Below are 27,396 nucleotides of genomic sequence, written 5' to 3'. Positions count from 1 at the left end.
GGGCAGCGGCGCGTCGAAGCACTCGTGGAGCACACGGAGGCGCTGACCAGCAGGGCCCACACGTTAGGAAATAGCAATTTCCAGAAAAAAATAGAAAAGATCAAAGGGAGGAAAAGGTACGGGCCTGCTGGACTTGGGCTTGGAGATGGGCCAAGGAGGAGGAGCTGGGCCTGCGGGCTGGAGGACGAGACAAACGGAGCGAGGAGCAGCGCGCGGCGGAGGCAGAGAATCGGCACCGGGGCGAGCAAGGGAGCGAGGTGGCGCTTGGGGAAGGGAAGGCGGAGCGGCGCTGCGAGGTGGAGGCGAGCTCGGCGAGCGGCGCGCGTGGAGGTGGTCGGAGCAGAGGGGAGCAGGGAAACGGCGGACGCGGGCGGCGGAGGGTGTGGTCGCGCGGATCGGCGATGGGCGGCGCACGGCAGTGGGCGGTGCGGCCAGGTCGACGGCGGCGGCGTGGAGGAGCAAGGCGGCGTGGGGCGGCCAGGCGAGGAGAGCGGGAGGCGCGCGAGCGGGCATGCGAGGTGGAGGCGGCGCCGGCGCAGAGGGAGAGAGGCGTGGGGTGAGCGGCAGGGAGCCACGGGAGAGAGGGAGCTCGGGAGAGAGGGCCGCAGGGAGAGGGAGGCGCGCCGGTGGAGAGGGAGCTCGAGGGCGCGCCGGCCGGGGGGTCGCGGGGAGCTTGAGGGATGGGTACTCCACGGTACCAAGAAAAAAGAAGAGAAGAAAATTAGTTTCATCATTGGAGATGCCCTCGTGGCCGCCAAATCCCCGAACGGAAAGCGGGATTTTGGGATTTCTTGCAACGGAGCCACACGGGACACGAACGGAACGGACCCTTCATGTCTGCGTGTACGCCAGTTCTGTGTCTCATGGAATTGCTATCCAGACGTCGGAAACGTTTTCATTTTCCGAAAGACAAGGAACCGATAAAAAGAAGGAAAGCAACAGGGAACACCCGAGACCGAGACAGCTGCCCCACGGACGCGCATTTATATCCACCCACCGACTCATGGGTCCCGCGCACCCACTCCCACTGGTATCCTTTCCTTCCTCTTCCACACCGAGCTCAGCGAGAAGCCGCCCGCCGCCGCCGCCGGAGGGGGAGGAGCCTCTGAGGGTCAAGGCCGATGGCTGGGTTCGCGACCTCGCGCCCGGCCTCCTTCGCGCTGGCCGCGTTCCTCACCTTCCTCAGCATCTTCGCCTTCCTCCTCGCCGTCGGCGCCGAGCGCCGCCGCAGCACCGTACGCGCTCTAGCCTCCACCACTTCCGCGCCGCACGCGTGCCTCACCTCTTCCGTCCCGCGCTGAGATCTTTCTTTCTTCCTTGCAGGGGAAGGTGGTGCCGGACCAGTACGACGACCGGTCCTACTGCCTCTACGACACCGACGCCTCAACCGTCTACGGCGTCGCCGCTTTCTTCGTGCTCCTCCTCGCGCAGGTGCTCGTCACCGGCGTCACCCGATGCCTCTGCTTCGGCCCGGCGCTCTCCTCCCGCGGATGCACCGTCGCCTCCTTCGTCCTCTCCTGGTGCGCTCGTTAAACCCTAGGCTCCCCTAAACCTCCCACCTCCCCGTGCCTTCCTCCGATGCGGATGTTGTGCGCTGAGATCATTATGTTATGTGTGCGGTGGTAGATTTGGTTCCATTTGTGCTTTGTTCGTTGTGGATTTTGGGTGTACGGACATCTGGGCTGTTTACTTTGCTTAGGTGCGGCGATAAGGCAAGAGACCCACTGTGGCTGTCTTTTAGGACTATGATTTAGGGGCATATAGATTAGAACACACAGTTGTTTTGTTGCGAGATTGAGACAACACTTTCCACTGTCACTTTCAGCAATCTTACTTGCCACTTGCCAGCTGATTTTGTTTTTGTTTTTGGAATACGTTATCATAGTCAGCTCGCCTGAGTCACGCACTGCCTGCATCTTCTTGTGTATCACTATCAACCTCGTTCTATAACCGAAATCAATTATACTAAATATGTAGATGCATTTCTGAAAATCTGCCAGGACTCATGGGACTTAGACAGATAACGCACTTCTGTTGGATTACCTGCTGACCCCTGCAGAACCTTCAGCTTGGACAAGGTTATTCGACCCAATTCCATGCCCATTTTCATAGTCTCCTTTGTATTTTTCTTTGAATAAACTACCCGCTTCTTGTTTATTACCTGCACAATGCTCCCACACTCATGCATCACCTTCAGTTTGGGCAACCTGCCATGTAATAAAAAAGGATACTCAAACCCAACCGATGCCCATTCATGGTGTGAACGAAATGAAACTTTGTTTGAAGTGTATATTCAGCGTGTTTGATGTAGAGTGTTGCAATGTTGTGAACGCCTGTTTGTTCCTAACCCTGTAATATCAAGTTTCTGTGTTCAAAGGTGCTCCATTTGTATGCCAAATTCTGTTGGATATGACAATGAATCTTCCTGGAACTAGTTTGCTTTTGAAGGCCTCTCAGTCTGTTCATTCATGTTTAGAAAGTAAATTTTATGCCATCACTTAGCCTTGTTATCATAGTTGGGCCAATAATTCCTTGTTTGTCTTGTCATCATAGTGTTGGGTCATTAATTCCTTGTTTGTCTACCAGGAAACATAAGTTTAGGTTTTTTTGTGAACAGCAACATGGAATGTGATCCTACCACACATAAATTCTGGTACCAAAGGGCAACCAGGTTAAGCCATTAAGAAGATGTCATCCCTCCTATTAGTAGTAGCAATTTGATAGCAAGTGGGATTTATGTTTTTAAGCTGCAGGACCATTTTGACAGTGCACTTGTTACATTGCTATTGTGATTGTTACCAGCAAAATTTGCTAAATGAGGAGTGGGAGCACAAACAGAAATTTATCTAAGGGCTTCTGTATTCTTGAAAGTTCCAGGTTGTAGAACTATTTGCTGCACCCATTAATTCTGTTAGAACTATCATATTCACAATCCATAAGATTTATTTCTAAACAACAACAAAATGAATCGACTTTTCATAGAAAATCTAAGAATGACTACATGGTCATTTATCTGTTTATTTTCCTGTCCCATTCCCATGCATTATTGCAATATCTTACTGGCATATCTTCAATGTTCTTTTGTCATGATTACACAGGTGCTAATAGCAAAATGAGCCAGTGCTTGGCCTGAATCCCCTTAATCTAGACTCGTAAAAAGTATCAGTCGAGCCCTCTACTCAACTACTTAAAATATTTCAGATAAAATCAGATCGTTCTTATTCCTCTACCTGTCTAGTTCCATCATAGTCCAGCTTAAGACTCCAAATGTGATAATTTTGCCAGTCCAAAAGCCTATATGAGAACATTTAGGGAAGTATTTTCTCCTTGTTCTATCGTGAGATATTATTCTGTGTTTTTTTAATCATGTTCGGTGCATCATAATGATCAATAACTCTTAGATTGATAGAACTTCATCCTCATCTATTTTGCTTTCTCAAAGAAAATCTATGTGGTTGATACCATATATGTCTTTTGATCCTTTTGGATTTTCAGAATTTGGTAGTACTACACTTACCTCAAGTTTGTTCTCTTAAGTTGACATTTTGTATTTTCCTACTTTTGATGAACATCATTAGAGGATCGATGGTATGTCTGTTAGTCTATTGCTATGTCCTTCCGAACCCAGTTGGAAATTTAATTGTTCTGAAGCCATGAGCAACTGATGTACTGACCAAAGTACTTCTGTAATTTGTGAAATCCCATTGTCTGAGGAATGTTTTGGCAACACAATTTAGGGAAAGGTCTCTTATATCCTACTGTGACGCAATAGACAAGGAATATGACAATCTTATCAGAAACAAAGTAGAAATTATGAACGCATGAGAGGATTCGAGGCTAGTTTTTTTTTCGAAAAGGGGAATGCTCCGGCCTCTGCATCAATTGATGCACACAGCCAAATTTATTAAAGTTTGCAGTCACAGTACAGTTCAAGCATCACACAAAGTGGAAGTAAAAATCAGCCAACGGAAAAGTTGATACAAAAAATGCCTATGCATCATGTAGCAAGAATTCTACTAGTGGACCGCCATCCACCTCGGCTGAAGATATCCCGAGTAACCGTCTCCAGACGGTTGCACCCAATATCCAAAGGCTCCCATTGGTCCACAGGGAGAAGACAAGACCACAAACGGATCCAGTGAGTGGCCCTGAAGATAACCTGCAAAATATTAGCAGCTCTAGTCTTGTTAAAAACAATATCATTTCGGCAATTCCAAATAGCCCAACAAAATGCAGAAACTCCCACCCGAATTTGAGCTTTTAGTTTTTTATCAACCCCGTTCAACCAATTCCCAAACATATTTGTGACATTGGTTGGAGGCGGCAAATTAAAAGATACATGGACAATACGCCATACAAGACGAGCATATGGACATGATATAAGCAAGTGTTGGATAGTCTCTTCTAATCCACAAAAGCAGCATTGTTTACACCCAGACCAATTACGCTTAGCTAGGTTGTCTTTGGTTAGCAGCACTTTTCTATTAAGAAACCACATAAATATCTTTATTTTCAGAGGAATTTTAATCTTCCACAAATATTTGCGAGGAAACACAATGTGACCATCCATTAAATCTCTATACATGGATTTAACCGAGAAAACTCCTGTGTTAATTAGTTTCCAGGTAAAAGAATCTGGATCAGCAGATAGGCGAACCATCATTAAACGGTGGACTAAATGTAACCACGATGTCCATTTATCCCCTATCAGTGTTCGTCTAAAACCAATATTCAGAGGAACAGATGACATAACAGTAGCAACCAAAACATTTTTTCGTTGAAAAGGCTCGAGAGGGTGGTGACTTGTGAGAGAGCTGCAATTCTTGTACTCTTTTGAGGTTGTGGTTAGGAATTTATGATTGGCTTTGCCAAATCTTTACTCTTGTTTGTGGATTGTGTCATTGACTTTGTTCTGGTTCTCTCTATGATATTTATTTTCTTCGGCTTTGATACTATGTATTCTCATGCCATATTTCATATCAGATCCAATCCCGGGGCTGCTGTATCAGAATAAAACATAGGAACCTGCTAGTATCAGAAGTAGCTAACTTACCTATGCCATATTGTGCTGAGTTCAATATGATCTTACAAGTGATATTTTGTCATCATTATTATCATCCTCAATGGTGTCATGTTTATGTGTGTTCTCAGGCTGACATTTCTCACCGCGGAAGCTTGCCTTATTGGAGGATCTGCGAAGAATGCATACCACACCAAGTATCTAGGTTATTACATGAAGCATGACCTGGTCACTTGTGCCACACTGCGCAAAGGAGTGTTTGCAGCGGCTGCTGCCATGATGCTCATCAACCTCGTGGCGTCTCTAATGTACTACTGGAGCTACACAAAAGCTGCGACCGGCGGGTTCATCAAGCACCAAAACGAAGTCGGCATAGGCATGACTGATTATGGTCTCGACAAGGGTGGATCTGGACCCTGAGTGGCTTCTCGTTGCTTTAATTGTTCACCTGGAGGTTACCGTAAATTACAAGCTATGATGTACTACTGTTACCTAACTGATGCTCTGTGTACTGTGCTTACTCTACATGGTGAATGATAGAGAGATTGTACTGTTAACTGCATTGTCTATCTAGTGGTAATACCTTATGTTACTTTTGTGGCTCAGATTTTTTAGTGTGGTGTGATTTGGCTATCAGGGCTTCATATTGGAGATGCAGTTGTAGATTGGGTTAAAGAACATGCATGAAAATTCAAAAGTGTAGGTTTTAAAATCCAAAATTGTCACAGCTCCCAACATCACAGTACTAGCGTTTCCCCCTCCAACTAACCACTTAAACAGCATCTATAAGGGATCTTTATTGACCGCTGGATGGTACTGCAGCTCTAGCCTCTAGGTCCAGCGCAAAGCTGGTACAAGAACAGACTGAGCACTGGCAACAGAACCACTTTTGAACATCATACATGGCTTTCATGCGTTTTGAAGCTGCATCATCATCCTGTAGCTATTCATTTCGGAGACTTCTTAAGCGGTCTTCTCGCTCAAAAAAATGTGATGATTTGCATGAAACTTGCATGATACCGATTGCAGAAGATGGACCCCTTAAAGAGCAACTGGGTTCCACTACTAGCACTTGCATATTGTTTAACACGCAGTCCCTTCTGCGAATTGCTTACCTTTTGTATCTTTTGCCTTTTCCTACATTTTCGTTTTTGTTTAGAAGCTCCCCGTTCTCTGTGTTTATACCTCGAGAGAATACTGTTTGGGACATTGGAGGAAAACAAAACTTCACTCGCGTATGTTTGCATTGGCAGCCCTCTTGAGGTATATCACAGTTGTCAGACTAGTAATTTAGGTGGCGGTGTTTGTTGCTGGGGCAAAAATGATCTCAAGATGAGCGACTCGAGATTTTCCAAACAGAATAGGCCATGACTCAAGAACAAGAACAACTGATGGTACGAGGACCTTGTTAACTCCTAGTGTTTCATCTTGTTTTGTTCTTAATTTGCTACAAAACTGTTCAGCATGAACTCGAAGGTGATCGACGAAGGCCAGCATGGATGACAAGCAGGCGGACGTTGCACTCCTCTGCATATAATATGCACCACACCAGCAATGACCCATGTTGCAGCCACAGTGCCAAAGTAGAGTGGCAGTGCCAGCCGGCCCAGCCCTAGCCCGGTCACTGAGTTCTTTGGCAGCGATCATTTCTCTCCCAGCCCGATCCTTATTTTGTTTATCATTTGTCTATTGCTGTATCCTAGCTCTTTATAATTGTAATTGCATGCTTCCTATATACTTTTTCATTTGCATGTCTAATTCCGAAACAAATTTATTGAGCTCTTTTCGTATTGTCCTAGGCAGTTTGCTTATGAAATCTCGTCAAGGGAGCAGTCTGTTCCTCCTGATTGTCCTGTGTAATTATAAGGAAACTAGGCAAAAAAAAAACATACTTATTGAGCCTCTCCATTGCCTATTCTTCTTTCCATTCAGTTTTGCTTTACAATTCTGCAACTTTATCATTTTAGTGGAGAATGTACAGACTGCCTAACCATCATTTAAGCAGCAAGTAAGCTGTGAATGTAACCAACGGCATTGAGTTAGAGGTGCAAGGACAGATGATACGTACGTCGACCTTTTCTGTCTGGGGCAGATTGATATGAATAAAAAGTCTCATGAGGAGCCAAGCCGTTGGTAAATGTTCAAAAGCTAATTCATGCATCCAGTATCGAAATTAAATTAGTGAACGGGCGACCTCACACTTTGGGCAAATCGTGCTAGGTTCAGACAAACAGCACATACAGAGTTGGGCAGCGAAGTTTTGTTTAATCAGGGCCTCCGCAACGTGCCAAATGCTAAATTTGCCACCTCATATTATTTGGCAGGGATGCTAAAAGTATCATTTTAACACAGCGTTGTCAAAGCCAAAATTTTCCATTTATGGGACCCTCCATTGTTAAAACTCATATATAAATTGTATTCTCTCTCCTCCCTCGTCTACTTTCAGCCAACAGGGAAGAAAATTTGGCACCGGGAGCAAGTAAGTGATCCGGTTTCATCTTTTTTTAATTTGGCAACCTCTTCACAGTGACATGAAGTGATGCCAAAAGCTAAATTTTCAATTTGGCACCTCAATTTGACACACACTGTGAAGGCCCTTACAGCACCAAAGGGCGCAACAACCGTTTTGTTTTTAGCAGTCTTCTGCTTGTCTTATGTCTATCAACAACTCAACGACCATGTAAGCTGAGGACCGGACCTCTTTTCTGCTAGGGCTTCTCCTCAAGGAAGAATATAAGGCAGAAAACCATATAACCTCCTACTCCTTCCGTTCCTAGATTCTTGTCGTGGTTTTAGTTCACATTTGTACTGAAAACATGACAAGAATTTGGGGACAGAGGAGTACTTAACGAAGCACAACCACATCGAGCTAGAATTTATACAAAATAGTCTTTCTTTTTAGATCGTATGACAAGTAATGCTGATTGAGACAAGTCTCGTCTACGTACAAGAGCAGACTGAGAACCGGCAACAAAACTCCTTGGGCAGCATTCATGGCTTTCATGCCTTTTCAAGCAGCATCTTCATCCTGTAGGCCGCTTCTTCATTTCGGAGACTCCTTAAGCTGTTTTCTCGCTCAAAACTATGTGATGAGATGCACGAAACATGCATGATACCATTTGTACGATAGAAGACGAACTCCTTAAATAGCAACTAGGTGCCACTAGTACTTGCATATGTTGTTTAACAGGCAGTTCCTTTTGTGAAATGTTTACCTTTTGTATCTTCTCCGTTTTCCTGTATTTTCATTTATGTTTAGAAGCTCCCCGTTGCATCGGTTTACACCTCGAGAGAACACTGTTTGGGACACTGGAGGAAAACAAAAATTTACATGTATATATTTGCCCTCTTAGTGTTCATTCGTTTCTGCCTGTCCTGGTGGGGATCAACAGGGAACGCCAGATTTGCAGTTCAAATACACCTCAATGCCTCTAATTTCTCTCTAATCCCGTTGCAACCGAACGAGCCCCGGAGGTTTATCACAGCCATCAAACTGTCAATATTGGTGGTGGTGTTCGTGGCTGGGGCACAAATGATCTCAAGACGTGTGATTTGAAGCATTTCTTGATGACCTTGGAGTCAAGCATGAGTTTTCCGTGCCATATGTCTCACATTAAAATGGCATAATGGAAAAAAGTAAAAAGAATTGCACGTTGATCGAGATGGCAATGACGATCCTAGATGAGCATAAAACTCTGAGTTGAAAGTTGCCCAGATCAAGAAAGTACACCATGGCCGGAGAAGAACTGATGTTACGAGGACCTACTACCCGCAATGATCCATGTCGCAGCAACAATGCCAAAATAAAGTAGAGTGGGAACTGTCGGCCCCAGCCTTGTCATTGGTTCTTTTGCCAGCGATAACCCAGCCTGATCATTATTTTGATTTCTTTATCAGTGATCATTTACCTCTCCTATTTATACACTACCTGAGTATGATTCAAAATAGAAACCTTCCATGTATCGTAGTTCTATATGATTGAGTAATTGAGTGCTGACGCCTGACAGTACCTTTTCATTTTCATTTGCAAGTCCCAGCTGGCAGTCTCCTTTGTTTGGCTGTTTTAAAATTCCGAAACAAATTTATTGGGTCTTTTTCTTATTAATATTAATTGTTCTAGCTAGTTTTGCTGGTTGGAGAAGGATCTGACGAGAACTCGGAGGCTCGGAGCTCTGATTCAGGTCCTATTTGCCTAAAATCAAAGTTTTTTTTTAGGGAAACAGTAGATCAATGATCTACTGGCCTAAAATCAAAGTTGTACCAGTTAGTTCCATATCCAGAAAGTATTTCGCTTGTTTAATATTACTCTCCGCCTGAAGTACCAAACTGAGTACTAAGTGGATCCTAACTGAAAAAGTACGTCTCTACCTGTTAGTATTTGCTAATGAACTGAGTTAACTCCTACTTACTTAAAATAAAACTCCCAGTAAACCTATGAAACCTCATTAAGAGAGCAATCCTGTCCCTCGTGGTTGTCTCGTTTATAAGGAAAACTAGGCCAAAAACCATTCTCACTGTCACTGGGACCTCTCTATTCATCCATTGCCTATTCCTGTTCCCATTCATTTTTGCTTTACAATTCTGCAACTTTATCATTTTAGTGGAATATGTAGATTGTAGAGACTGCCCAACCATCATTTAAGCAAGTAAGCTGTGAGTGTAACCAACAGCATTAGGTTGGAAGTGAAAGGAGAGATGGTACGTACGTTCTGTTGCAGGTTCAAATGAATAAAGTCTCATGAGGAACCAAAGCCGTCAAAGGACATTGATAACTGTTCAAAAAGACAAAAACTAAATCATGCAACCACATCGAAGTTCGTTTAGTTACGGGACAACCGCTCACTTAGGGCAGAGTGGGGAAGCGAAGTTTCGGTTAATTACAACAGCAAAGGGCGCACTCACTTTGTGTTTACCATTCTTGTGCTTCTATCAACAGCTCAACGAGCATGCAACGTCAGGACCGGGCCACTTTTGTACTGCAGGTTCTCTTCACCGAAGAATATGAGGCAGAAAAACTGATACTACAGCGTTTCAAATATAAGGGGTCATATCTTTATCATAATAACCCTCAAAAATATCTTTATCATAAATCAAACTTTTTTAAAGTTTGATCAAATTTGTAGAAAAACGTACTCGCTCCTATCCATAAAAAGTGCCGCTCATTTTGTATCAAGTTGGTACAAATTTTGTACTAAGTTGATGACATTTTTTATGCATCAGAGGGAGTATCATTCTAAAATATCAAATAATTATAATATCAAAGTTTTTTTTTGAGGGAATTTATAATATGAAAGTATGTATCACAGTGGGTTTAACAAAATTAATCTAGAGTTGTGAATGTTGATAATTTTTTTATATAAACTTGGTCAAAGTTAAATCTTTTTAGCTTAGTTTAAAATTATGGATTTTTGCATATAGGAAACGAGGGAGTAACCTTTTACACATAACCTCCTAATTTTGATCGCATCATAATTAACATGATGATCCGGGACGTATCCATAGCAATTTGTGCAGCGGGCCGCTGGTTGAGCATCAAACCATCTGCTGCGAGGTGCGTGCCCATTGGCAGGCCCTGGCCATGCCTGGGGCGGCCCGTTGGCTTGTTGCCCAATTCCGTCTTCCCGTTCCCGCTATAACTACATCCCCTGTTTTCCCCTGCACGCTTCTCTTCTCTGGGCTCTGCTTTCCCCTGCTTTCCCCTGCTCTGCTCCTCCACCACAAACCGCTCCCCAATGGCGCAGCAACACCGTCTTCGCGGCCTTCAACATCGTAACTCTCCTCCTGGGCGCGGCCGTCCTATTCGCTGTCATCTACATCGGCGCCGCCGCCGCGGACTGCGAGCGGCTCCTCCGCACGCCGGCCCTCGTCCTGGGCGCCGCCATCATCCTCACCTTTCTCGCAGGACTCGCGGGCGCGTGCTGCCGCCGCGCGTACTCGGCGCTCCTCTGGCTTACCTCTTCCTCACGGGCATCCTCATCCTGGCAGCGCTCTGATTCGCCGCCTTCGCGCTCGTCGTAACCAGCGCCGGCGCCGGCGAGGCCGCGTCGGTAAGAGGGTTCAGGGAGTACCGGCTCGGGGACTACTCCAGCTGGCTGCGGCGCGGGGTCGAGGACGGCGGCAACTGGGCCAGGATCAGGAGCTGCCTCGTTGAGGCCGGTGTGTGCCGGGCTAGCCTGCAGAGCAACCGGACGCTCGATGAGTTCGTCAACGCCAATCTCTCGCCGGTGCAGGTGAGTTTTTAGGGAATTAGCTTCCACCTGGATGGTTGTGCGAGATTTTATTAATTGCTGCTGCTTCTTTTTTTTGTGTGTGGGTAATTGTTGAGATGTTAATTCTGCATTTGCACTGATACAGCTATATGTAGTATGATCTGGCTTGCCTAAATAGCAAAGTGGAAACTTAGAGGCTAAGTTCTTGTACACGTGTATCAGCTTTAAGTGTTGGTTGCTGTAAACTTGCAGTTTTGAGCATCCCATTGCATACGTTGGATCACGGGGATAAGTTCTTCAGACATATGGTTATGCGTGTATCCCCCAAAAGGCAATAGGAACTCTTCACCTGAACTGCTCTCAGATATTTATGATGACTTTGCTCTGCTGACCACTTGAAATGATTTATTGAATAATGGCTCAGGTTGCACCTTTAATATATATATGTCGTTTACATCAGTAGAAAAGCCACCTTATCGTTCAGAAAAAGAAAGAAAGGCATTGGATTGTGCAACGTCCTGATGACCTCACTTGTAGCCATGTAAACCACATCTTCTATCTGGATGAAAAAAAGTTCATGCTCTGGTTTCTGACCTCTCACTATGAAATTCAAATTATGTTTGAATTTTCACTGAATTTTTGCTCAGTTTCTTTCAGCAATCCGAATGCTGCATTTCTTTACAGTTGTAGACCTATTTCTTTTTTCCATACGATCTTTCGATCCAGTTGTAGACCTATTGTAGTAATACTCTGTTCAGTTGTTCATCAGAAGTAAGACTGAAATTGGTTTACCCACAGAACTAAGTTTATGTGGATTCTATAATCTTCAGATCTGTATGCCCAACTTAGCAATAAAGATATAATGATGATGTTATGTTACTTGATATTTCGTGAAAACTCCTTTGTATAACACTGACCAACATTATCTGAAGAATTGTAGTGACCTTTGTAGCACATCACTCAGTGACGTTTAGCGACTATCATGACCTGATCAAAGTCACAGATGTGCACAAGGGAAGGGCTATGATAGACAAAGCCATCAAGCTTTCGAATTCGATCGACGTCATAGCAGTTGATCAGCAAAGGCAACTCTTACTATATACTAACTCAGCTTGGAATAAGAGGACAGTGACTGTAAGATTGCATCAACGACTTCTGCATCACTTGATTCGGTCTTACAAGCACACTTCACAGAGCATGTGTTCATATGTGCTTCTTCAGAGTTCAGATAATTTGCAATGATTTGCTGAAATAATCATCTCATATGGACATGCATTCTCTGAAAGGTTATGAACTCCGAAAGGAAATCTGTGCAATTTTTTTTTGTGTGTGTGCAGTCTGGATGCTGCAAGCCCCCGACGGCTTGCAACTTCACGTACCTGAACGAGACCTACTGGACCAAGCCCCCGGTCTCCGGCGCCGGCGCCAGAGACTCATCCATGGACCCAGATTGCGACTCGTGGTCGAACGACCAGTCGGAGCTCTGCTACGGCTGCCAGTCCTGCAAGGCTGCAAGGCCGGCGTCCTGGGGAACCTCAAGAAGATATGGAAGAAGATCGCCTTGCTCAACGCCGCCTTCGTCCCGCTCCTCGCCGTCGTCTACGGGCTCGGCTGCTGCGCGCTCCGGAACAACCGGCGGCACAACTACTCCCGCCTTGGGAAATGAGGAGCAAGCTGAATTTTGCATGAGCAGATGTGGTGTTTCAGAAATTAGGATTCCTGCAGAATGTAAGGAACTGTATGAGTTTAGTATTGCCTTGCCGTCTTGTTTCAGTGGGCTGCAATTTCACACATACAAGCACTGAACTGCCTCAGCCCTCAGGCCCAACCCAACACAGGTCCAGACCAAACCGTCTGGGGACCGTGAAGGATAAATCTGTTGGATACTGTTCTATCTATCATTAATTACCATAGCTTAGCTGCAGACATTATAGAACAACCCTGCAGGAAGTAGAAAAAATATCAGGGCACAGGTTGGGGATTTGCATGTGAATATTCATGGGATTGGATCATCTGCCTGAGCAAACTCGGAGTACATGCATGCAAGTTGCAATAGTGCGAGGGAATCCTAGGTCTGTTGGTAGCAAGAGCAGCAGCCTGTAGAGTTTTAGGTTGGTGCGTAGAGAGGGGCCAACTTTTTGATGCACCTACCATGGTGCTGCTAATAATGATTTTGCACAACATATTTCTCTCCAAGAAACAAATTTTACATACTTGTTGGAGATGCTCTTGCTACCAAAATAGCCCCTTTGCTTTTTTTTTAGGGGAGCTCCTTTGCTTTTTTGGTAGTAGTAGCAGTAGTAGTTTGCATTTTCTTTTCTGACAGAACCGGTAGTTTGCATGTAAAAAGATTTGATACTGATGTGAAAAGACAAATAACTGCATGAGTTGACTTCACTCTTCTTTTCTAAGCGATCAACGGTGGGGGCAAAATGTAAGACTCCACCTGGATTCACTCCTCTTTTTATCTGGGTATTTTGGTTTTATTTGAAGGAGTCATCTTCATTGAGGCGTCCAAGCCATTGCGCCACATCAGAGTTCATAAGTTCAGCTTGAATTTTAGAAGGACCATTTGGTCATCAGTTATCTTGAACAAGAAGAAGACAGCTTTGTTTTTGTTGCAAAAATCCTTTACATGGATGTGAACATCTCTTCCTTCTGCTGCTGCTGATGTTGTTGCGTTTGACCTCATACTACATACAAGCCTGCACTTTAGAGCCATATATTCTTGCGCAAACCAACTGAAACTGAACATCAGAAGACCTCCATTCCATTGAGATTGGAGAACCAACATACCTACATGCATGGTTAATTAATTTCTCCCTCCCAAAGAAACAAAAATTTGGTAATAATTAATGGATAATTAACACCAAAACTTCTTTTCACCGAATATATGGATTTTGGCTTGTTCATCCTAGCTATATATAGGAGACATGCCTAAACCAAGAACCATCTCTTTGCACTGCACTGACATGTACTTGCACAAATAGTTTACAGTGGTACTACTAGTACTATTAGCTAGCTAGAGTAAGTTTGCTCCCGGAGCCATTTGTGCTCTCTCCCATCAACACATACGGCTGGAGTTTCCAGTCCTCTTGCTTTTTGTGCACAAGTGTCTTCGAGGAATTATATTAGATCCTCTCACCACCTCTCATGCATATTTGTATGTCTGCAATAATTCTGGCAGCCTCTGCCTGCCAAAAGAACAGAAAACGCTAACTGTCAGAACGCAGGATAATACAGGATTACAGACTATGATTGTGTTCCTAAATGTCCATATATATTCTTGCTCAAAAGATAGAAATAAACTACAGCTCCGGAGAGTAGTTAAATGTTGAGAAAACAATAGCTGAAGTGGATGCAGTACGAAAAAGTTACCCCTGCAGGCAATTTTGTGTCTTCCCTGCAGGCAAAAATTGCTGAAGAGCTAAAGAACGCAGTAGAGACTAGTAAATAAATCTGAATGCTGCTTCAATATTTCAGAGGAGGAAGAGACATTAGACATTAACATACACTAGAGAAGAGGCTCCAAATTTATAGAAGAAAAAGGATACTGCATCCGAAATGAAAAAGGAAAAGGTTACGAGTGTGGAAATGAGAGATAGCAGAGTTCAGAAGCAAGAACAATGTGTCCTCAGATGGGCTACTAGTGGTGAGGTTTCTGATAACGGAAATCTGAGACGTACATTGTCTCTTGCTAAAAAGAAATTGTCTAGTGAAATGTACCACGGACAGATCTTTTACACTGGTGTAAAAGAAGAGAGATGTTTCAGTCACTCAAAGGAGCCAGGTAGCCGGTACTGAACAGTACTCTCACTTAGCATCAACTCCAAAAAGCAAACAACCCGGGAATTCAGAAAACTTTGGAGGACCCAGAGAAACAAGAACATCTACATTCTACAAAAATATAAAATATACCTAATTACCCATGCAAACCTTGTTTGTGAGCCGTAGAAGAAGTTAATTAAGTACTAACAAATTGAACAGAAATTGATTTTTTTGCTAAAACAGTGAAACTAATTAAACATAACATTATAATACATGGTTACATTAACATACATGGATCTATCATATATGCATACCCCTGATCTGGTCCTCAATTAGGCAGCAGCTGGGGATCCTTTGCAGAGGCGTTGCATGAGCTCCACCTGTGTCTTCAAGCACGCCACATAGTCCAGGACCTGGCTGAGCAAGGAGAAGCTGCCATGGAGGGCCTCCCCTCCCGGCACAAGCTTCCTGAGCACCTGCAGCCTCTTCTTCACCATCCTCCTGGCCACCATTGCCCCGCCATTGCTGCCGCTCGACGCCGCCATCACAGAGCTCTTGATCCTCTTCCTCCTGCAGGCGCCGTGCGACCTCCTCACGATCTTCCTGCTCCTGCCGGCGGCCGCCGCGCTCTCGTAGCCGGCGCCGCCCAGGATGCGGCGGAGGAGCGCCTCGTTGCGCCGTTCTGAGGCGTGCCGAGCCACGAGCGCGCGCGCCCAGGGCGCGGCGCGGCCCCTGGCGACCGCCATGGCCACGTCCGAGGAGAGCCGCACGGCGTCCCGGCGCTCCTGGAGGCCCATGGTCTTGGACGTGAGCCCGGCCACCTGCAGGCTCACCAGGAGCTGCTCCATGAATGCCTTCTTGAACTTTCTACTACTTGTTGGGGCATGCATTGTGTTATGCTAGACTGCTAGTGGTGTTCGTTTGTGTGGAGAATCTTGTGAGCAATGCGGTGGCTGGTTTGCTTGGTTCTTGGGAGGAGATGGAAGCAGAAGAAGAAGAAGAGGAGGAGGGGGTGTTTGGGTTTGAGATGGTTGTAGGAGAGAGCAAGGGGAGGGGTTTATGTAAATATAAAGAAGGTGTGTGCTCAAGAAAGTTGCATGTGCCTTAATTTGGGTTTGCATGTGGCCTTCTTCAGCTTCTATTCATTTTCATGTCTGTGTGTGTGTGCAGGGAACATTAACATTATTGTATTACTTTCACCATTTGGAACTTAGAGAAATGTTGGTAGGCGGGTACAAAGATTTTCTAGGAAAATAGTGTAGTAAGTAATAAAAATTATTCTGTACAAACTATGCCTTTGCCTATAAATGATTGCACGTTGCGTTTGTCCGATGTTACATTACAAAATTTTGACTGTCCCACCTGGTCCAAGGATAGAAAATGGTAAGACCGCACTGACAAATCCACCTAATGACAAAATATAAAGACCCTTAAAAAGAGGCTACAGATAATGAAACACATGAGGTTATATATAAAGTGTTCAGTAAACAAAATATAGATAAAGTGTGCATTATCTTTTTCAAAAAAAAAGTATGAGAACACCGTTGGAAGTGTTTACCGTTACATTTTCCTACCTTGCCTTTCACGAATTATCTGAGTGCCGTACTAGTTTAGTAGTATTAATATTTTTCTATAAGTCAATGTATTGTTATGTTTGAAGCTAAGTTTGGTATGCGCAGTGTGGAAAAGGGGACAAATTAGTATCTCAACAGTTTTTCGTAACCGTTGCAAAGCAGTTAAATTTTTATTACTCCCTCCGTCCCTAATGCAAATCCAGACGGAGGGAGTACATGTTTGTTCATTTTTTACAGACTTAGGGGATAAGAAAAGGAGAGTCTGGACACTGGAATCTGCAAGATGAACAGAGAAGAAAGATGAGAGAAAAAGAATGCGCTTTGCTGGGGCCGGGGCATGCTGCGAGAAGGTTGAGCAGAGGGAAGAGGATGGAAGATGCATGCAGACCATGCACATGGCCGCGCACATGGTGGACTAGCCCCACTTGGACCTAATAACACCCTAATAGTCCTCATTAATGCCAAATATTATTCCTGAAGAAAAAACCGGTATTTTAGTTCAAACACGAAGACTTCTTAATCGAGTCCGTTTACTTGTTTTTATGTGTTTAGTGACATAACAATCTTTCAAGATAGAAGATTTGCATATGGTAGCTGGATATCAAATAAAGCATCCTTTTGATGTGAACTTGCATTCTGTAAAAAACCACATAGTGTAAATACATAAGGCCGGTATGAACTCACAAACTTCATTGACCTCCTACTTATAAAGAAAAAAAAAGACTTCATATGAATGCTATCTTAACAAGGTAAAAACACAAAATATATAAGAATCGTCTAAAGGTTCCACATTCCACTGGACATAAAGGATTTACTATAACACTGCTTATCCAAAAACAGATTTTAGATTCTATTTTAGAAGATAAGATAAGCAAATCAAGCTCTGTCCCTAAAAAAGGATAAACAGAAGATCTTCTTTTAAATAGTATAACCAAATCTTCTCTACACTTCAGATTGATAGAAGCCTTGGACTTGTCAGCACACACTAAGTAAAACAAAATTGAACTTAACCATGCATGTAATATTCAGCTAATGAACATGGCTCTACTATTAAGAAATGTACGTGTTAAATCTGTTATGTCAATTAGATGATAAAACAAGGCATATGCATGCAACAGGAGTGTTGAGATCTTCAAGAGAGAGCTAGCAAGGATGCATGTTATTGATTCTTGCACTGGCAGCTTTGCATGTGTTTCCCATTAGCAAGAGGGGTTCCTTGACTTTGTTGGTAACAGTACCTCATGGCCAGAGCATTGGAGTGCAGTGGCAGTGAGGCAGTAACATGGAAGCATGATAATTTTGAGCTGTGGGGGCATGTTTGCATGCCAAGCCCAAGAAGCCTTTCGTCCACACCATTCTCCTCTCTTTGCACCCAAATCCAAAACATATACGACTCACATGGCATCCACATGGGGATCCCAAATCCCATAAAAACAACAAGATGCATTTCCATCTGATTTATTTACATACGTTAATCCATTTCAGATTATTTTTTTGCAAAATGAGACATCTTAATGTCCTTAATCTTATATGAATAAGTAGCAAGCTCCAGTAGAGAATACCGAATCAGAAGTAGCATTATTTATTGAAAAATTGAATGTAACCACGTAGACAGTTTGCGCGGCATGCTTGACTGCAACACAATTAGGTCAGCACTGACAATATGCCGAACCTCTCAGTGTCCGAAATTCGTTAAACAAAAATACTAATTAAGTCTTTGCTGACTATGTACATTCTCATTGGACCCATTGTAAGTATGATGCCCAGTCGTCCTTGATAGGGACCCTCTGATAAGCACCCGTAACCAATGTCCTGTTTCAGCTTCTTCTTTTTTAGAACAAATATCACATTCCCTCAGGAAAAAAAATCACATTTTATCCCAAGTTCTTTGGCCGGATCACCTGCCCCAAAGGCCAAACCGAGCCAAAGTGTGGTACAAAACAACAACTGGAAGGCATGCAGACGCACAAGAAAAGCTGTTCTATACATATACTTACATGACAGTGATGATCAGAGAAGAAGTGGCAATTCCCTCATGTTAGCATGCTCAAAAGGACCACATTAGCATCAAATCCAACTGCCAACATAGGAGAAGGTGTCCCCTTAAATTCCTGGACGGCATCAGCCAAGTGTACTGTTGTGCCATGCTGCCCCCTGGAAACCACATGTTGCTATTCAGGTGCCCTAGCCATGCAGACACATGGTCACACATGGATGGGCTCCTCCCTTGTCCAGCCAAAGCCATGCATCTCTCCTTTCAAAGAATTATTAGCGATCTGAAGAGAGCACCTAGCTTCCTTTCCTTCCTCCCCCTCTCCTCACTGGGATGGATGGGACCCCATACCTGCTGCCACCCTCACTTTCCTGCCCAAAACTTGGGTGCAACTTGGGGAGATTGGTCAAACTAATCAGATACTTTTGTTGAGTCTGTCCCTTTTTAATTTTTGGTTCAACTAGGGCAGGAAATTTTTCTGCTAGCTCTATGCATTGGTATTGCTAGCTCTTGCTACAGAGTGGTGCATCTGCACTGCACATGCCATTGTCCCAAAAGGCTAGGATTGCTTTCCTGTTTACTAAGTTGTGTAGATCCCTGTTTCCACTTTTGTGTAACTTCTTCTATCTGTTAGAAAAGCTAGCTAAAACATGGATTAAGACAAAAGGCACAATATTATTTCAAATTAACTAAGCAAAAAAATATTCATGGCGCCTGCAAGGCAGAGAATCGTGCTTGTCACACGAGGTATCTATGTCTTAATTCCTTTACAATGGCCAATGGCAATGGGTAAGTTAGTAGGTCTTTTATTCTTCTAACACATTTGATTCAAATTATGTGCATCCATTTCTAACCAAAAGAAAACAAGTGAATACATATGAAATGCATACCAGATGATAGAGATGTAAAGAGCTCCAAAGGCTGATCCATGCCCCCACTTTGGGTGCAATGCGAATGGAGAAAAGATAACCAGTTCTGCCCACTTGGCCTCGGAGTAGTGGAGCTCAGTAAACTTGCACATGCTTCTGGTTTCCAAAAGGTAAGCTTGGTTTTATCCAATCAGCAACAGGCCAAATAGAATTTGATTGTTTACTCTTCCCAACCTCGAATGGTTGCTCCCCTTGAAACATGGATGGAGGGCTTTTGCTTGTCACCTGTCTCCTTTGGTGCCGTTCTTATCTTGCTACAGACAGACTGTGCTTAGCGACAAGCAAGGGTTTGGTGATATAAATATTTTCGGCAGCCATGTCAAAGGTGATGACTCAGCAGCTATATGTCAGAAGAAAGGATGGCGCTTCATCCAACTTATTCCCTACTATCCCACGAGCATGAGATGACCAATTAGCTAGCCAGGCATTCCAAATTTACGAGTCTCTTAACTCTGCAGATGATAACGGAAGAAATTTTCTGCAAAGCTCTCGTGCATATATATTTGATTCCCATCTTTTGTGCAGCATCAACAAACATAACCTGCCAAATCAGCCTTTGAGTGCCCGGTTTGTCCGCGCCCTTTATGTCAATTCATTCGCTCATTCATTCACTGGCAGAAGCTGCATGCAGCATGCAGTGGAATTGACGACTCATCATCTTCTTCTTGTTGTCTCCTATGTTTGTTTGTCACCCACTCTGCAGAGAGATAACGGCTTCGCAGGGCACACATAAGCGAGCGTCCTGTTCCATTCCCTGCAACCTGCATCTACTGAATGTGATGCGACCATGGCTTTGCTTGCTTTCACAAATCTTCATGAAAGAAAAGATGGGCAGAGGGATCCAAGGAAAGATACAAATTATTTCCTTTTTGTTTCCGTCCTGCTTTGCATTGCAAGGTGTTATGATCAGATTCCAGCAGTTGCTAGTAGCTAGCCTGGGCTAGCTAGCTGCCCCAGTACTGCATGGCATGCGTGGTCTCTGATGAGCTGCATCACCGGAAGCTGTGGTACTGTGGAACTAACCTGGCGCACAGTAATTCAACACGCTGTAACAAGTACAAGGGCAATAGGAATTAGAGGGTTTGTTTAGGAATTTCACAGAGGAACATAAATACCTAATGCTCCTCCAGGATTCCTAAGCTTCAAACTAATTATATACGGGCTTAAATTACTTCTCTCCGAACTGAATGTAAGACAATGATTTTTCTGGAACGTGCAAGAAACGATCGAAGGAGATTTCACTGACCAGCCTGAGAGTGAGACGTTCCTGAATACCCACATAATCTCAAATGGAATGAATATTCTGCCTGCAGCATCGCCCACACACTGACAGCAACATGCCCCCTCCCTGAAAACAACGCCTAGCTAGGTTGTTCATTCAGCTGGCAGGCAGCTGAAACCTGGGTCTCATCATGTGTGCATCTGACGCCCTGCCTGCGATCATGGAGCCCCTCCTGGCTGGAAACGCAGGGAAGGGCAGGAGAAGGACCATTGCATGAACGCGACGCGCCATCATTCCCTCGGAGTCCGTGCCCAGCATGCCCTGCCATGCACATAATCTTCTCCATCGATCCATCTTAGCTCCCTTGTTGGGACCATGCAAGGGGAAGAACTTCGCTAGCTGTGGCTTAATTAACTCGAGTACTACACCTATATATGTTCCTTTGTATACATGTGTTTGGTGTGTGCGTTTCGGCCCGGCGTCATCAAATTCATGGCCCTGCAACACGCTGGATGGGGGCATGGGTGGACTGGAGACTGGACCAGTACGTGTCTTGCTATCATATATGTATAAGAAGAAGATGATCAGTAATGTGTGCGTACCTCCTTTGATCTCTCCAGTGCACTGTTAAGTGGTCGCCACGCTCAAGAACCCTGGTCAACAGGCATCTGTTCTGGCTTTTCTGGCAAGCATGTTCTTCTGATATATGGATATATGCATGATAATTAACCTCAGCCGACATATACTGTGCGGGAATAATGGCTGCGTAGGGATGTTCTCTGCACTGCAAACACCTGCGTTTTGGAATGTATTTAGTTAGTTCTTTACTGGAAAAGGGAGGGGAAAAAACAGTGTCATCTTTTCAAATATTACGTAGGAAAACATTGTCCTAAAATGTGCAAACAATTTTATCGAAGCAATCCAATAGGAGAATATCCAATGTACATGTATTAGTTCAAAGAGTATATTCTCAGTAAAAAAGTGAAATAGCATATGCACAGGTGCTAATGGTCGCAAAGAAAAGATAATTTATATCAATTGTGTTGTTGTGTTGGCCACTTACAAAATGGATATGTGCTCTATCTTAGTTTTGATAAACTACATTTTCCTCTCTGAATATTATGATTGGAGAAGTGAAAAAACTGCCGAGAACTATCCCGAAAAGTAATTTCAGAATATTGTACTATAGTTTATTAAATAGTAAACTCATATTTTACCAGAATGTGCTGCTCGATGTTATCTTTTTGGAAACTATGGCAACATGAAAACAGCACATTTTAGGGAGTATTTCCTTCAAAGTGTAAGTCAACAACATATTGTTTCTAAGAGCAGGAAGCAATAAACCAGGACATTTCTGCATCAAAAGAAAATTGTGAAATTGTTCAATTTTCTGCAAAGTCCATGTATGTTCCAGGCAATCCCCCATGGAGAATACCCTAATAAGATGTATGTGCAGTACATCCCAAGAGAACCGCCAAGAGGATAAATTCCAGTTTTCAGTTCAGCTTCAATTCTTTAAAAAGGGACAAACAGAAATAAATATAAAAGCAAAGAAACAAAACAAAACGTACAGTACTTGCAAATAAATAACAAAAATCAAGATCATTGGAAGCGTACAATATCCGGGGCACATGCGAACATGCGTGCATGTGCCATCACTGTGTACCCAAGAACTCAGGTACGGTACCTTGTACTGCACCCCAATTACTCTGCTGTTGGAGGATACGACATCTTTCAACAACTTCTATGCTACATCAAAACATGCATGCATGGATCAAGTTATCAACCTGGCCGTTTTCCGTTACATCTACCATCCTCCCTAGCTGAAAGACTACAATAGAGAGAGCGATAGTACCAGATTACCTAAACAAAAAGAGTCATTTTAAATATCTTTGTCTATATTCATTGTGCCGTAAGGATTTCCTGGTCGCTTTGAATTCCAAATTGCATAGTTGACTACAACCATTAGTTAGTTTTCAATAATTGTCCAAAAGTTCTGTTTATTGGCATGGCAAGACTTGCCTGCCTATTACCATGCTAGGCCATGAATTTAGTTCCACTCCAGGCATGGGTTAAGGATTTTTACTGCTGAATAGAACTAGCTCATAGCGGGGTACAGAAGGGCCCACTTCAAAAAACAGTGGGGTACAGGGTATTTAGTGCATAGAACTAGCTCGCAGTGGGGTACATAGTACACACATGACCCTGCTGTCCCAACGATGTACAAGGGGCCACTCAGCAAAAATTTACAGCTGAGGAACAAGTTGTTAAATTCTTCTAGCTCTGCAGTTGCTAACTCCAATGGCAGTACAAACCCTGCTTGCAGAATATCCAGATAACACTTGAGAAAACAAATAAATATATCCAAATAACACAGCTTTTCTGGCCAGATGTTCCACAAAGTGTGAAAACGGAGCAGGTTAACATCAAATTTAATCTGAGGAAGAAAATGAGGAATAACAGGCAGACCTTAGTTTCAGAAGTGCCAGAAAGTTGCTGCCATCTTCTCCAGTAACTAAGCCACCGTTTATGTGGACTTGTATATGAATTCTGGAAGACTAAAAAATAGTCTGTGAATTCCTCTCCTGTATAATTTGTGTTCGAATGGGCATTCGCAGTAACATAATGTACAGCTAACGAAGACAGTCACATAACATCATGTTTAATGAGTACGATTTGTCTCTCTCACAACTCTGGTTCAGATGCAGGGTTCCCTGTTTGTTTAGGCACAGCCCAATCAAAAGACATGGATAAAACAAACAGAATCAGAGAGAAGGCAGCGAACATAACGAATGTACTGTTGAAGATTAGATGTGTCGTGTGTGGTATATTGGGAATGGACCTGCAACTGATATGACGTAGGCACCAAGTATGTCTGCTCTTTGGTCCTTTTACTCCTTACAAAAACTGAAGTTGAACATCTCCGAGTGATGCTCCCAAAATGTAAGCACATTATTAATATGTGACCTCTTGCAGCATGAAGGGCCTATATATGACCCTCTCAACAGCTGTAAGTTGGGTATAGATCATATAAGTGTCAAGCATACTGGAGTAGATTGTCCTAACAAAAGGAATATCCATCGAATAAGCAATTAGTCAGATGAAAACATGATCTGAACATGGAGTGTCACCAATTAGCATGTTGCATGCACCCAGAGCGCAAATGGGACATGAAGTATCTGTTCACAAGTCACAGCAAGAAGCAGGAAAGCACTAAAGTGTAAACTGTCACCTAAAGGAAACACTAAAATAGAACTCGTTCAACTGTAGAAGACTGTGGCTATAATCTTTAAACACAGTAAACTATTCATTCAAACAGCATAAATACTAGGCCATAATATAAACAGTAAAATGGAACGAGAGCAGGATTCGTGTGAAATAACAATCCCTGTCAGGCCACCACTTCGGACAACTCCAAAAATAAATATGTAAGTGGTGAGGCTTTATTGATCCCACATGGCATTCAACGTCGATGCAAAAACTGCATGTGGTTGTAAGATGAAAAATTCGGATTTATGCATATTCTATGACGTCCCCTATTCCCTGACGATGAGAGTTCCATGACGATTGCTAGCCCTCGTTGTCAATAAGATGGGACCAAATTATGTGTGCTTTCCGAGCAATAAGGTAAGCCTTAAATGGTACTGGTACACACGATGCAGCTCGTGATGGAGTGCTTGGGACCATGGACCATCTACTTGAACGCTGTTCATTGATTAGCAAGGCACGAGATTTTGTCAATTGCCAGCTTTCTTATTTCACATAGGCTTCGCAAGCACGATAGCCAAAGACTGTTCTTTCATTACTTGAGGTTTTTAACCACATGAAATCATAAGGAACAGTAATACACTATTGAAGCAAGTACCAGAAGGAGTGGAACCAAACCCAGGATGGATCAACAATAAGATAAATGTAGTTAGCACCTGAGAATATTCTGCTGAAGGGAAAAGTGAAATATATAAGATGCATCTGTAAGGGGTTATCCAACAGATCAAATTATTGACTTACCTATTTCAGTATACATGTAAAAGCTTGACCCTATTAATTTATCACCAAAAAATCTCAGGTTGCATGAATATTTTTCCTACAATCACATTTTTTTAGATGACACCAAGGGTAGCAGACTTCTGGAATTTCAAAACTGTTGGAGGTATCAGAACACAAATCACAATCATGCCTTTTATTCGAACTTCCATCTGTCTATTTCGAAATCAGTAACTGCGATGAGATTATAAGGACTTATATACCAATTAGCATAAGAAAGTTTTCGCCCCCATACAGTATCTAAGATAAAAATTGTGGTGGACAAAGATAACATGCTGAAAATTTATCTAGACTATATGATTGCTTTGAACTTTAGATAACTTTTTTTAATTAACTTAGTAGAGTCCGGATACAATACTTCAGTTGTTACATAGAAGGATAACAAGTATTTTAAGTAACTTTCCATATGTTTGGACTTCAATCTATGATAATTCTATCATAATCTTTATAGCTACACCAGCTATTTTCGCCAAAAAGTAGTTACACTAGGTAATTTTGTTTGTTCCAAATAGCCTCAAAGTTTGCACACCAAAAATAATATGGAAAAACTGATGATGGGATTAGCAACACATTTCTTAAGGAGATGTACCGAATAAGTATGCCAAAACACAGACATGTTTCGTACATATACTGATCGTATTATATTAGAACTTAGAAACATCAACCTTATAAGGGTGCCCACTGGGCCACTTGGCAAGGTTCAGTCTTATTTTTTGTGGGGAGGGTTATGTATCAGAAAATTCCTCTGAAGTTGTTATTAACTTATTACCCCAGCCCCAGATCCTGCCACTGGAATGCCGACGAGGAATAGGCTACAATTGTACTCTGGTTAGCCCAATGGTGGTTGTACTACCGCGACCCAGGTTTGAATCCCACCTTCCTCATAAGAATATGTCACAGGTCCTGGTACCCCTAGACCTCTTCTAATTGTAATCTGCTCAGTTCTCAGCTTACGAGGGGAAACCTAATATAAAAAGATGTTCTGTAGATCGTGAGGGCAAGGATGGTCCTCTTGTTTTAGCCATATTGGTCATTTACAAACATCTATTAACCATTGGAGCATCCAAAGTATGTCCAATTCAGTATTACCTTTCCATTTAAGTGCTGAACTACATTCTTCCCGATTACTTGCTAAGAAATTTCCCGGAAGAAATATATATTAATAAAAGCCCGGGGTACTGGTTCAGTCAGTAGTCAGTACTAATCCTGAATATATGACGTATCAGGCTTTCAGAAGAAGTTAATTCTCAATCTGTACCCAACATTTGAAGTTATGCAAAAAAATGTTGGAAAGTCAAAAGCTACTCACAGAACCGATATTCTCAACTTCAACAAATCCCGGTCTAAAACATAATCCGAATATCGACTGTGCCCCAATCTGAGAGAAATTAGAGATTTGGTATGTACGGAATCCTATTGCCATAAACATCATCTCATATATATTCAACAGGAGCCACCACGAGAAGTTACCCACGCAAAAGAGGAAATGACATTTTTCTAACCAACATCATCTCATAACCAAGTAATCACACTACATTACATTGACACTTACACTAACAGGAAGCAAGGCACCGAGGTCACTTCACCAACCTACAGGTTTGGAAGCGTCAACATGTGTGAAGATCACTTCCTAGTCATGCGTTCCATAAGGATTGTTGATTCATGTGTTTCTCCCATCGATTTCATGGCTAAGGACCAAACTAAAACGATTAGGTTCATTGCTTTTAGGATCCAAAGTGGGCAGGACAGACCACATGCGCAGCGCCTTCCAGGGGCCTGTGCGAGAGCAATGGCTAGAAATCAGGTTCGCTTTCCTAGGACATGCAATTTCCATCCTCGATGTCCACAGGCATTCCATCGAACACCTCCGGCACTCACAGGTCGCGCTCCAGCCCTAGTATCCGAAGTTACTACCAATTGGGCCAGCATCGCCTTCACTCGCTCGCATCCATCCATGCGCACCACGCAGCAACGCGCACAGGATGATAGCACGCAGGTCGCAAGCAGTCGATCGTGGGCACGCACCTGGTGGTAGGCTACGGCAGCGTGCCGCCCCCCACGTCGAGGAGCCGCCCCGGCCGCCTTCTTGCCTTCGTGCGCGCCGGGTGCCGCCAGAATGTCGGTGTCGCAGGCGGCGGCAGGCCTCTGTTCATCGTGCGGAGGCGGAGCTTGCTCTGATGGATCGCGGAGCTGTGGGAGGAGAACCGGAGAAGGAAGACGAGAGAACGGGAAGAGTGTTGAAGACTGCCTCATTGCAGACAGCCAGGTTGAAGCGGGTGTCATTGATTCAGTTAACTGACGGCTACGGTTGATCGCGGAGATCCTACGGCTTACATCGTTTCACCACTGTTTACCGTTTAGATGTTGTCGTTATTACTGTTATATACTCTGTAGCCGTTACTTTTACTTCTGAAACTCTAGTTACTGCTGTTAAATTTCAACTTGACAACCATACAAGCTGTAGGGCCAGTCAATGAGAAGTAAGAAGGGAAAATCCATAGTTAACGTAGCTAAAGGTTATTTCTCTGTCTTTCCTGTTGTCTCGTTCCTCTTTCGATCGATTCTGATCTCAAATCAAGCCACAAATTCGAGGATCAACTCGGGTCTGACAAAGAGCGCTTCTCGAGCACTAAAAAA

At 43.5% G+C, this 27,396-nt stretch overlaps 2 protein-coding genes and 1 pseudogene across 3 annotated transcripts; 2 read left to right on the top strand and 1 right to left on the bottom strand.

Moving 5' to 3' along the window:
- The first annotated feature begins 1,001 nt into the window (after positions 1-1,001).
- LOC100832787 lies at positions 1,002-5,625 on the top strand. Its single transcript, XM_003573574.4, has 3 exons — positions 1,002-1,235; positions 1,324-1,520; positions 5,152-5,625. Exons 1-3 carry the CDS (start codon positions 1,122-1,124, stop codon positions 5,438-5,440), a joined length of 600 nt encoding a protein of 199 aa, XP_003573622.1. The 5' UTR covers positions 1,002-1,121; the 3' UTR covers positions 5,441-5,625.
- Positions 5,626-5,922: 297 nt separating this feature from the next.
- On the top strand, positions 5,923-13,168 carry LOC100827788 (annotated as a pseudogene).
- Positions 13,169-13,957: 789 nt separating this feature from the next.
- On the bottom strand, positions 13,958-16,327 carry LOC100832474 (transcription factor IBH1-like 1). Of its 2 annotated transcripts, none has more exons than XM_014900299.2 (2): positions 15,289-16,327; positions 13,958-14,423 (listed from the first exon to the last, which is right to left on the bottom strand). In XM_014900299.2, the coding sequence occupies exon 1, from the start codon at positions 15,885-15,887 to the stop codon at positions 15,330-15,332; it is 558 nt and encodes a 185-aa protein (XP_014755785.1). In that variant the 5' UTR covers positions 15,888-16,327; the 3' UTR covers positions 13,958-14,423; positions 15,289-15,329. The 2 variants fall into 2 exon arrangements, with proteins under 2 accessions (XP_014755785.1, XP_003573621.1); XM_003573573.4 differs by having other exon boundaries at positions 15,312-16,297.
- Positions 16,328-27,396: the final 11,069 nt, after the last annotated feature.

The sequence above is a fragment of the Brachypodium distachyon genome, chromosome 3 (genome assembly GCF_000005505.3).
Source record: "Brachypodium distachyon strain Bd21 chromosome 3, Brachypodium_distachyon_v3.0, whole genome shotgun sequence".
Lineage (NCBI taxonomy): Eukaryota > Viridiplantae > Streptophyta > Magnoliopsida > Poales > Poaceae > Brachypodium > Brachypodium distachyon.
This window is presented reverse-complemented; position numbering and strand designations above follow the sequence as displayed.